The following is a 12,797-nucleotide window of genomic DNA, read 5'->3' on the forward strand; positions in this document are numbered from 1 at the left end:
AAACTTAAGGGGAAATTTTAGCAACAGCACAACGAAAACATATCCGGGTGTTTTGAATTTTGATCTGTATTTTTATTTCATTCGCAGCAGCATTGAAAATGCTGACTCACAAAGGTATGTTAGCAGAAATTACAACAGTGCTCGAATAGCCTAATGTAACCCCTGAATACTACAAATTTACTATTGGGGGCACATGTGCCTAAGGTTGGGAACCCCAGGCCCAAGCTCAGCATTCACCAGAAAGTTGATTGAGCGAGCATAAGTAGCACTGGTCAGCAAAGAATTTGTCCCAAGAAAAACGATAGCTGTATCTTATGTGTTTTTGCATGCAGTATCTAAAAGTAATGTCTAATTTTTCTCAATCTCCCACAGTTTTTGTGTTCCACGGTATGTTACGTTACATGTGTTACGTTGGATAAATTTCAATCGAGCGGTTGGCAACACTGAGTTTGGCAATACTGCGTGAGATTGTATGCACCTTATGCCACTCTGTTCTTCAAGTGAACCACATTCATTGAGTCAGGGAGATCTGAATGATCTTGTGCGGGATTTAAACTTGTCAAAAACAAAAGCAACCTGAGCTTCTTACTTCCAGGTTAAAGGGCTGGAATCTTTTCCAGAAAAAAAAAATCCACTTTGTTTTTATCGTAAGTGACATTGTGGATTTGAACAGTTTTTCTCACTTGAGCATGGTGTGGTATTTTGCAATGATGCATATTTTGCTATGGTGGAACTTAACCATAAATATGACAGGAATGAATAGTTGTTTATTAATTCTTCAAAAGTGAGCCTGAAAGCTGTGTTGCCCCACAATAGAAACAAGTTTTCTTCTTTTTCTCTGGCACATGGAGCTAACATGAAGGAAACATGAGCGTATGAAGCTTCTCTTGCAAAAAATAAAGTATGAAGAACATTGACTAGATAAACACCATATGAGGACGGAGCCTTTATTTGTACGACGTTTTGCTTATTACAGCTTTTTCAAGTACAAGTTGAGATACAAATGACATAAATGGAATATCTGTGGTGATCTAAAGGCTTTGGCAATTTTTCTTGGAATGCAGCTGGGTTACACAAAGTTTTGTTGCTTTGTCTGTGAGTGGGACAGTCAGAATAAGAAAAATCGTTATGAAAAGAATGTGTGGACGAAACGATCTCTGAACTCACGAGAGAAGAATGTTGTCAATCCTCCTCTTATTCTTTAAAAAAAAATCATCTGCTTCCTTTGCATATTAATCTAGGATTGATGAAATTTTTTGTTAAAGGTATGGGTAGAACTGGCAAGGAATTCACATATTTGAAAAATAAGTTTCCTAGAGTAAGTGACGCAAAAATCAAAGAAGGTCATTTTGTTAGACCACAGATTAGGGAGGTGATGAGAGACCAAAATTTTGATGAAGAGCTAAATGATCTTGAAAAAGCTGCATGGCTGTCATTTAAGAAAGTTTGCGCAGAGTCTTTGGGGAATCACAAAGCAAATAACTACTGTGAAATCGTAAAAGAACGACTGACATCCTACAAGGCCTTGGGATGCAATATAAGCCTAAGAATTCATTTCCTAGGCTTTCACTTGGACTTTTTCCCTTCAAATCTTGGTGCCGTCAGTGACGACCACGTTGAGAGGTTTCACCAGGATATTCTGAACATGGGAATCCGGTGTCAAGGGAAGTGGAACTCTTCAATGTTTGCTGATTACTGTTGGACACTAAAATGGTATCTCCCAGAAACAAAATACACTCGAAAATCGTACATTTCTACATTCTAAATGTAAGTTTCATTGAAATATCAGCCTGATTTTTTAGTTATAATTGTTTAGTTATAATTGTTTGTGTGCTATCACAGAAAAAATATGCCTGGGAAAAAAAGATCTGAAAACATATTTGAAATCAGCAGAAATTTTCTATCAAGTTCAACTCCTTTTGTTTGTGGGACAGGTATTTTGATCAATTTTGTTGACCAGTGTAATCCCTCTTCAAGCTATTTACTGAAAAATATTTCTCCAATTGTGCAGTATGTAGCTACATGCTAGATTACACCGTAACAGAAGAATATCTTTGGAAGGAGAACTCATTATTCTTTTTCCCAATTACAAAATTTCAGTCTTTGCATCACTGATATGGGCAAAACGACCTCTCAACTACTTTGTATGATTATACGAAATAGCTATAAAGTGATTATATCTTTTGGCATTATCCCTCTGGAGAGGTAATGGCTTGTCTTTACCTTTAAATATAGCTTCAGGGTAGAAAATTTTCCCCCCAGATAGCCAGCCCCCCAGAAAACCGAAGTTGCCGACGCTGGTGATGACGTGGTCGCAAAGAGACATGATCGCCAAGTCTATTTCGCGGTTGCTGGGTATGTCTTGAACCACTGCGTCCGGATGCGCGGTTAGAAGATTCTGGTGAGTCCACTCCAGGTCGTCGGTTAGAACAACAAAAGCCACATTATTGAACCTGTTGGAGGAAAAGAAGAAACCGAATTTACTTCCCGTATATGAGTAAGTGTTTCACTAGACTGAACGTAACAATAATTAGACACCTTGAAGTAGAAAAAAAAAACACGTTGAATGATCATTAAGCAATTTTAAAAGGAGAGAGACGGGACCTACATTTTCCTTGCAGAAGCGAATGCGAGATGGAAGTAGGCGGGTAAAATAAGAGTTGTGTGGAAAAGTATCTTGATTTCATCCGCCTTGTCGGTCCTTCTCACGTGCACAGCCACCACTGTCCTCGGCCCGGCTGGAAATAAACCATCCGCCCCATCATTGTTAGATTATGTGAGTATATACAGGCTCCAATAGGTTCAAACCACTGATGTACGTTACATATATATTGTTAGCTCCTTAAATGAAGTAATGATATATACCTAGGGTAAGTTATGATTAGATGTAAAGCTAATTCATGGTAGATTTTGTTTCCTTTGACTACATAACATTAAAAATAGTAGAATTATAAAATAATATCCTATTGTAGTTGCAGTGGTGGGAGCAGAAATGCTTGGTGTTGCTGTTGTTGTTGAAGACAGTGGGTTGTGGTTTCCTCTACGAGGGAAACTGGTTGCCCTCTTGGACCTCAGCCTAATAAAGGTCCCCCACCCTATATATGCTACATCATGTAGGTGTCCTGACATCGCTGGAAAGAGTATCTTCTTGATTAAGTGTAAGGCCGCCTGTCAGTGGGCATATGCAATCTGTCGTGTTACGTAGCCTGCTTTGGTATCTACTAAATGTTGTATGGTGGTCACAGTGGAGTCTGACTTGATGAACTCTGTTCTGTTTAATCTCATTCGGATTTGTGTACTGGCGGCAAGAAGTGGCCAAGAACCTTGTTTGGTTCCAGGCTATCGAGAGCTCTATCTGTGAGAATTAAGGGTGTGAGTTCGTTTGTGCCGGTGTTGTTGGATGAGGGTGGCGGGATGGTGTTGTGCATTACGTAACAACATAGTTCTGGTTTATCTTTGATGGTTCTAAGTGTTGGTAGGTGTTTTTTCATGTAGTTTGGTGGGTGTTATGAGTTTTGTTTAAGTGGGTAATGTACTCGTATTGTGTGCCGTGCATGAGTTTATATAATTGTAAAACTTAGGATTCCGCGTATAGGGGATTTGTTTTTGGGCACCATTATTGTGTCATCTGTAATTTGTGGTATTATGTATTTGAGATGGGTGCTGGCTATGTTGGATCAGCATAGTCTGTCACTGGTCTCATGTTATGTCTGTTGGTCACATTATCTTACCCGAATCATGCACCTTTGATAACGACGAAAGTTTTCAGGCAAGTGCTGCATTTGTGCGTAATGTCGGGCATATATGGTATAGATGTCCCTTAGATATTGTATTTGGGTCCAAATATTTTTATCTAGTGTGTATGAGTGATGCGCTGTTTATTGTGGAGCATTGCTGTCGCTATTGTGGCCTTGGCTGATGCTACCTTCATTCTGTTAGTAATCCTAAGTTATACCTTTTGTAATGTGTCCAAATCTCTTATAAGTTATGGAGACCAAAACTAAACACAGTATTCGAGTTGAGGTCTTATAAGAGAATGATATGGAGTAATTATTACTTTTTTCAGTCTTATGTTCAAATGAATGCATATACGCTCGGAATAGCTTAGAAGAATTCAAAACTAAATATGGTAATTAGAGACCAAGGATATAGAATAAGTTAGACTAGATGAATTAGAGAGTAGGAGACGTAATATAATGAGCGTTTCTCCTTTTCTGTACACAATGAGGTAAATACGAGACTACAACCGCGGAAGGGGGACAACCCACACGCACCTAAGTTTGAGACAATCGCGCTTAAAGTTTATCGCTGATTACTACAAGAAAAACGGTCTAAATGTATTGTTATTATACATCAAAAGAAAGGTATAGGGTAGTTCTGTCATGTCATTTGTTTTTTGATAAAAATATTGATTTTATTTTTGGTTACGGCCGCATTTTATTCACCCCTACTTGGTAATTCTTTATAGTGTGTGGTATAAGAGGTAGTATGTTATTTTATTCTTTATTTTTATGTGTTATAGTTGACTCTCATCCTTTATACTGGCTTGAGACAGTTTAGTTCATTTTCAAGAAATATCCTTTATCTTCCTGACAATGCCCTTAGCGGTGATGGTGGGCCACCTGAGGCTGGAGAGGGGAAACATAAACACAGCCAGCCGGGCTGTGATTGGCCACGCGCGAGGGTGGGGAAATATACTCCGCTCTCATTGGGTGCAATTTTTCGTGGCTTGTCCCTCTTCTGCGGTTGGCTGAGAGAGTTAGTCTGTCCTACGCTTGGCACCAAATCACGCAAATTTGTGCCTTATTCTAACCATCAGAGTGATCGAATTTCCTCTGGCCGACCCTTCCACAAGACTTGTACACCCCTGAACAACAAGTTGGCGCCTCTAACTCAAAACTGACAAATTTGAGGGTTGTCCCCCTTCCGCGGCCGTAGCCTCATACGTACACCGCCGCGACAGGGCAGTGGTACCATTCTCGACAGGTAATTCAGCGATCAAAGTTCAAGTCTCAACCAGAGTCGCAAAATTCAGCACTCCTGCTGTGGTGGACAAGGAGCTGTGTGTGTGTGTGTGTGTGTGTGTGTGTGTGTGTGTATGTGTGTGTGTGTGTGTGCGTGTGTGTGTGCGTGTGTTTAAGGTCACGGCATTACCTATAGATCGGACCATACACAAGCGCTGAACTCTCATCTGAGAGGGTAATAGTTGTCGATCACGAGTACAACACGTGATCCAAGACCGTGGGGAATAACACAGACCGATAGATAGACAAATACACGCGCACAAACACACACACACACACACACACACACACACACACACACACACGCACACACACATGCGGCTTGCTGGTGTAGCAGTTAGGATCTCGGAAAACCATATAAACGGAGCCGCTCTTGGCTTGAAAAAAAATCACTATAATGCAAGGCGTTACTGTTTCCATCGAGCAACGTGTTGGTGTATGTCTGCTGGTTTGTGTGTGTGTGTGCGTGTATTCACTTGGTCTTTGGATCACGTGTTGGACTCGTGATCGACAGCTATTTCCCTCCTGGAAGAGAGCTCAGACCTCGTAGGTCCGATCTATGGGTAATGCTATGACCTTGCACACACACACACACCCAACTCCCCGCCCACGAGAGTCAGAGTAACGACCCGAGGCACAGCGATACCGAAATGATTTCGACCCTGGGCAGGATTCGAACTGGGTACTGGGAGCACTTCTACTTCCCAGTTCAGCGCTCTACCAACCGTGCCACCGAGTCAGTATATGTGTGTGTGTGTGTGTGTGTGTGTGTGTGTGTGTGTGTGTGTGTGTGTGTGTGTGTGTGTTTTGTGCAAGATGCATTACCCATAAAGCAGACCATATAAACTATGAAACTCTCAATCGAAAAGATAACAGCTGTCGATCGCAAGCGAAGTACGTGATCTAAGGCCGCTGTGATTCTCTCTCTCTCTCTCTCTCTCTCTCTCTCTCTCTTTCTCTCTCTCTTTCACACACACACACACACACACACACACACACACACACACACACACTACGACTCGGTGGCGCGGTTGATAGAGTACTGGACTGCCAGAACGGAGGTGCAGCAGTAGCTGGTTCGAATCCTGCTCAGGGCCGAAATTATTTCGGTATCGCTGCGCTTCGGGTCGTTACTCCGGTCTCTCGTGGGCGGGGAATTGGGTGGGGGGGGTGCAAGGTCATAGCACTACCCATAGATCGGTCATACGAGCTCTGAGCTCTCCTCCGGGAGGGAAATAGCTGTCGATCACGAATCCAACACGTGATCCAAAGACCAAGATGAATACACACACACACATACACGCGTGGAGTCGCCTGATCTAATTCATATTTTCATAATCAGGTAGTAAATTGCTGATAATAGTTACACTGCCTTAGACGTTGGGGCTCAATGGTGCTCATCCGCTGCCTCCATTTGTCAAGGAGGTTCTCTAGAATAAGCCTGGCTTCGGCTAGGATGTAGTCGGCGAAGCGAAACTCTTCAATGAGCACTTTCCTGCAAAAGGAAGAGTACACTTCTTGTCAAGTGGAACCGATGGATGTGTCGTTGGAGTAATGGACTTGACTGATGCTTCCCTGACTAACGAAAAAGACAAAAATTAATTATTGACTGTCAGTCAGTCACTTCAAAAGTTTTTACATTGTGTATAGTGTACAAACGATGTGAATTAATACGGTGGCTTCCCTATGAAGAGAGTCAAGTCCTTGGAAGCTCTGTCATTAATGTCTTTAGCATACTCGTACATGATATCAATGTGTGAGGTAACGGACCCAACCGACCATACACACACACACACACACACGCACGCGGGTGCGTGTACACACTTACACATAAACACACACACATACTGTATGTATGTATATATATATATATATATATATATATATATATATATAAAATCAGCCATCCTGAGTCCACTACTGAACAAAGGCCTCCTTTATAGCATTCCATGATTCACACAACCGCGCCAATCTCTGCCACATCACTCCTGCAAACTTCTGTATCTCGTCTCTCCACCGTCTGTCTGGTCTCCCTCTTCCACGCTTCCTATCTCGCGGCGTCCACTCAGTAAAACACTTGCTTCATCGCTCATCTTATGCCTTTATTTATTTATCTATTATTATATATATATATATATATATATATTTTTTTTTCTTTTTTTTTTTTTTTTAGAAATACCCCCTATAGGGCTACAGAGAGAAGAATGCCTAGTCCTAATCCCCGTCCCGTTTTTCTCCCCTCTTACGATTCAGGTGGGAAGACTTGGCAACAGCATTCTGTCCCCGACCACAGGGTAGGCGAAGAAAGGAAATGAATATTCAGAGAAATGGTACAGGACAGTAACAATGGGTTGGGGGACAGCATAACAGAGAGATATATAATATAAAATTGCAGTATTATGAGTGTCATCATTTCTCTGTGAAAAGAGTCCTCCTCTATCACAGACAAAATGATGTGTGGCTCTGGTCCGTAGGGCCCCCCCCCCCTTTAGACCCTAAAGTATCAACTGCATGCTACTTTGCCACAATAACATGCAGCCAATATATTATAGAAAACGGGTTTCCTTGACTGACAGGCTTACTTTGCACGTATGTAACGGCACATACTTGTTCTTGGGATGATTTAATTATTTTGTTAAAACAATGTTCATTGAGTAGATTGTTATGCGCCCCCCACCCCTTGTATCCTCATGGTGTCTCCCTGGGGGGGAGGGGAGTGGCGCCCCCTGGTTTGGAAGGCACTGCGTTATTGAACCCTAAAACGGGTCGAGCGCACCTACCTGAGATACCACAGGTCGTCCAGTGGGTGGACGCGGGCCCTCGCGAGGAAGCGTCGCTGTCCATCTTTCTTGGCAATTTCTGCTGAGATGTTATGAGCTTCCATTCTCTCCATTCCTTTCAGCTAAAATATAGAAAAACACACACATATTATATCAGCGGATTTTTCTCCCTTGCAAGAGAGGTGGCCAAAAAACAAAGGCATAAAATCCACCCCCACCCATTCCATCCCCACATACTCCACGTCCATTTACCCTCCTTCCTCCCTCTTATCTTAGCTCCTCCTGGATGACGGGTCATCCCTGCATCTCGCCCACTGCCCATACACTGCAGCAATAATATCACTGTAAGTACCAATTGCTTTTTTCCCCTTTGCAGGCAGGGTGGCAGAGTCAAAACAAGTCTTGCGGGAGGAGAATGCAGGAAGGAACTTCTACACATCGCTCCATTGGTAAAAGTTCAGAAATCCCAGACACAGGCGACAAAACTTGTACTATTGTGGACAACTAAAGTTACCGCATGCTGTATCGCAATTAGGCATGTAGACCTACATCTTAAATTGCTGTTGCATTATTGCTATTTTGTTTGCAACAAAAATGATTAGAAAATCACTATTCCTGAAAGCATATTGCTACACACCAACAAATATATTTACCTACATACATATTATATATATATATATATATATATATATATATATATATATATATATATATATATATATAGATAGATAGATAGAGAGAGAGCCTTCTCCCTCATGTCAGTGGAATGACCGAGCACACAGTGGAATGACCGAGCAACCTCTCTCCTCGCATGTGGGAATCAGATAGGACAAGGCAGTAGGTTTACACGCGAAGCAGTGAGTGCCGCCGCACGGTAAATGACACTGCTCTCCGTCTCCCATACGGCTGTAAAAGAGAGAGAGAGAGAGAGAGAGAGAGAGAGAGAGAGAGAGAGAGAGAGAGAGAGAGAGAGAGAGAGAGAGAGAGAGAGAGAGAGAAGAAGGAAGAAACGTTTGTCGTGTGCATGGGCATCGTTATGATGCCGAGGGTGGTGCACAAACCACTGGTGTTGGTAATCTGGCTGGCCCGCGGTCGCGAGTTCGTATCCTAGTCCGTGAGACAGGTGCACTGACTGACGTAATCAATCGCATTTGCTAAAGATGCGCACTAAGCATGAATCGTGGTAGACAGGGTGACACGAGGTTCCTTGTGGCCCAACTGGTACTGCTCTAGGATATTACTCACCTGTTCGAGACAGTCGTCTGGAAGGAGACGATGGTGGGTGTAGGGGAATATTTCGTGTACGTAATCCCACATATTGAATGTCATGCCGGCCTGTCGGGATAAAAAATATAGAAATTAAGGACCTCCCTTGCGAAGACAGAGGGGAGAAGCAAATGCTCCTCTCCACCTTGCTTTTCTCAGTCTTCGTAATGCCTCCACCATCCTGCTTATCTATTTGCCTGCTCATCATTTGTACATTGAAAAAGAAACTATTTGTTTGTTTACTCGTTTATCTATTGCCTCACGAATCCAGATATTTGCCCATTGCCTTTTCTGTTAGTTTATACATCTATCTACTAATTCATTTATCACGATAATATATGTATATGCACATACACACACATACACACAAACACACACACACACACACACACACGCACGCACGCACGCACACACACATATATATATGTATATATATATATATATATGTATATAATATATATATATATATATATATATATATACATATATATGTACGTATGTATATATGTATAATATATATATATATATATATATATATATACGTGTGTATATATATACATATATATATGTATATATATATGTATGTATAAATAAATATATATATATATATACGTGTGTATATATATACATATATATATGTATATATATATGTATATATAAATATATATATATATATATATATATATATATATATATATACTGTGCATATACATGCATACAACAAAAACACTAAAACCGTGTGTTCACAAATTCGGGAGTAACCACCAGAAAAAGGAAATTAAGAAAGCAGGGCGTTTCGTGCATCTACATCTTCAGTGCTTAGTGCAAACAAGAAATCGCAAGAGGAAAACAAAAATTACACAAAATATATGGCTTAAGAAGAAACTTAGAAAAGTGTGAATCGATTATATATATATATATATATATATATATATATATATATATATATATACGTGTGTGTGTGTGTGTGTGTGTGTGTGTGTTAATTTTTATGACAGTTGCATACAGGATTCGAACCCACTGCTCTCAGCCACCCGTAAGATCACTTTCGCAGAGCCTTAGGCCACTACACCACTGAAGCTATAAAATCCTTGAAACCTGGAATCGAACTGATTCCCGAGGGTACGAAAGATCACTAATCTGCGACCCCAATTCCTGTTTTACTCAAGGACCAAGCTCACCAGTGGTAAGGGGTAAGGATCGGAACAAATCCCTTTCACACTTATCGCCATTGTAACTATGAGAGAAATCCGCTAATAGCAGCGACATCATTCCGATAGTTTTTATGACAGTTGCATGCAGGATTCGAACCCACTGCTCTCAGCCACCCGTAAGATCACCTTCGCAGAGCCTTAGGCCACTGCACCACAAAAGCTATAAAATCCTTGAAACCTGGAATCGAACTGATTCCCGAGGGTACGAAAGATCACTAATCTGCGACCCCAGTTCCTTTTTTACTCAAGTACCAAGCTCACCAATGGTAAGGGGTAAGGATCGGAACAAATCCCTTTCATGCTTATCGCCATTGTAACTATGAGAGAAATTCGCCTTACTATAGAATTAGAAAATATGTGGATTTTTACATCCTTTTTTGTGTTTGTATAACCGTTTATCAAATTCACGACCTGTTTCTCCAAAATGATGATGGGCAGCTTTTACATGGTATCTTTACATGCGTACATATGTATTAAATGGAGTAGATGTGTAGCATATGAGAAAAATAAAACTTAGACCCACTCTCGTAGAAAAATAAGCTGAGATACAGAGTAAGCCGTATATTTCGATCACTGATTGTGATCCTCTTCAGCAGCTACATACATAGAACAGGAGGACAAAAGCATATATACAAAAGGAAATACTACAAAAGGGAACTAGGGAAACCTCAAGTTACTTGTCCTTGACGGGGTCGGATCTTTTGTTCCTTGGAAATAAGTTTGGTTACTGCTAAGTTAATAATAGCATCTGGTGACCATTGACCTTTTGATGTGTTGCAATTAGGAAATAGTTTAATAAATAAAGATTCAACAACTTTTCTTTTGAAACTACAATTTGAATGATATACTGTAGCTGCATTCTTCCAATCTATTCGGCGATCTAAGAGACTTGAATGGAGGAATACAGCTGAGTTTTCTTGTCCGTATTTTACAGAATTTTATGCTCCTTTATCTTGTGGGTAGGTCACGTCCCGTTTGTCCCCAGTGCATGTCGTCACAATCAAGGCATGGTAATTTATATACTCCGGGGTTGTCATTCTTAGGAGTTCTGTGATGGACATTTACCACTTTTCTAAAAATGCTATTTGGGCAACTGAATGTCATTCTAATTTGATTGCTGGGTAGTAATTTTGAAGCGGTATGGGTGGAACCATTATATGGGAGCTTAATATTTTATCTATCCCATACAAATTTAGTACTAGATTTTGATGTGCTATAATAACTGGCTTTGACTTTGCTGAGGGTTTTTGTCAAAAACCAGTCCGGGTAACCTATTCTTAGTAATTGAATGCGTACTAATTCAGTGGGGGTGGTGAGTTAGATCAATTATTCAGAAATGCTGGAAAAGAAAACTTCCTACAATCCTATGCACTTATTGTTTAAATCTGTTTCGTGTGATTGCAAAATGGTGTTGTCTTGAAAATAGAAATGGGGCATTATTTTCAGTACAGTTGTGTGTAGGTTAGATATGTTTTTGAATTCATACTCTCAGCTTATGCTTGTATTTGAGACTATACCCAAAGAAGAATGAACCACATAGCGTTTTTTCGCACCTGCAGTTTGTGCTTGAACCTGAGGTTGTACACGAAGAAAGCTTGCATAACGCAGCTCCCGAGTTGCCCAGCTACTGGAATGGTTACCCAAGGCTTGCTGCAGTTGACGTTCCCGTCAAGGAGTTCTTTGGTTTCTGGAGAATCAAGCTTCAAGAAGGGGTGTGTTGCATTGGCCATCTCGCCCACATATTCCGACTTGTTCTGGACTGGAACCCATCTTAGTGGGGGAGAGCTCCGGTTTTCAACAAAATTTAGGTTCATGTAGTTACAACCAAAGTTTAGATCAACCACACCCCTGAATTTGATATAAGACATCCATATGTAAAGAGAGCTGCTGCACATCAGGATTAGTGCAAGGACTCTTAATTTGTTCATATTTGCCAGGGTAAGATCTGAAACTAGGCGTTGACGTAATTTAGCAGCCGATTCTCTTCAAATCACCAGCATGAAGTTTCGCGCCTTCTGAATTCAAGTGACACTTCCTTGTGAGCTCGTACCTGACGCTGCAGCCACTGAAAAGAGTAAGATGAGAAAGCTTTTACCAAAATATCTCACGAAGGATTAGTGTAGAAATTGGAACATTTAGGAGGATTTAAAAAGAATCTCCTGCAATGTATGAGAGACTTCCTGAAGACCGACTAAAGTAGGCCAGAAGGCTTCGACACTGGCACCCATATGTTAGGCAGTTGTCCCGACGCCTCACCACACCACTGCGACCCCAGTGTTTGTCGTTTCCGATTCCCATGAGAACGCACCTGCATCTCCGTCCTCAACCGCTCGGTGCCCTGTAGTTCTACGGGAACGACTGATATATATATATATATATATATATATATATACATATATATATTATATATATATATATATATATGTGTGTGTGTGTGTGTGTGTGTATATATGTGTATATATATACATGTATATATATGTGTATATATATACATGTATATATATGTATATATA

At 40.8% G+C, this 12,797-nt stretch overlaps 1 protein-coding gene across 1 annotated transcript; it reads right to left on the reverse strand.

Annotated features, from left to right (window-relative positions):
- Nucleotides 1-923: 923 nt before the first annotated feature.
- Nucleotides 924-12,342, reverse strand: LOC143037661 (uncharacterized). Its single transcript, XM_076206179.1, has 6 exons — nt 11,838-12,342; nt 9,050-9,139; nt 7,805-7,926; nt 6,392-6,519; nt 2,609-2,738; nt 924-2,453 (listed from the first exon to the last, which is right to left on the reverse strand). Exons 1-6 carry the CDS (start codon nt 12,210-12,212, stop codon nt 2,138-2,140), a joined length of 1,161 nt encoding a protein of 386 aa, XP_076062294.1. The 5' UTR covers nt 12,213-12,342; the 3' UTR covers nt 924-2,137.
- Nucleotides 12,343-12,797: the final 455 nt, after the last annotated feature.

This window comes from Oratosquilla oratoria, chromosome 23, assembly GCF_046742065.1.
Source record: "Oratosquilla oratoria isolate Oo_2021 chromosome 23, ASM4674206v1, whole genome shotgun sequence".
Classification (NCBI taxonomy): domain Eukaryota; kingdom Metazoa; phylum Arthropoda; class Malacostraca; order Stomatopoda; family Squillidae; genus Oratosquilla; species Oratosquilla oratoria.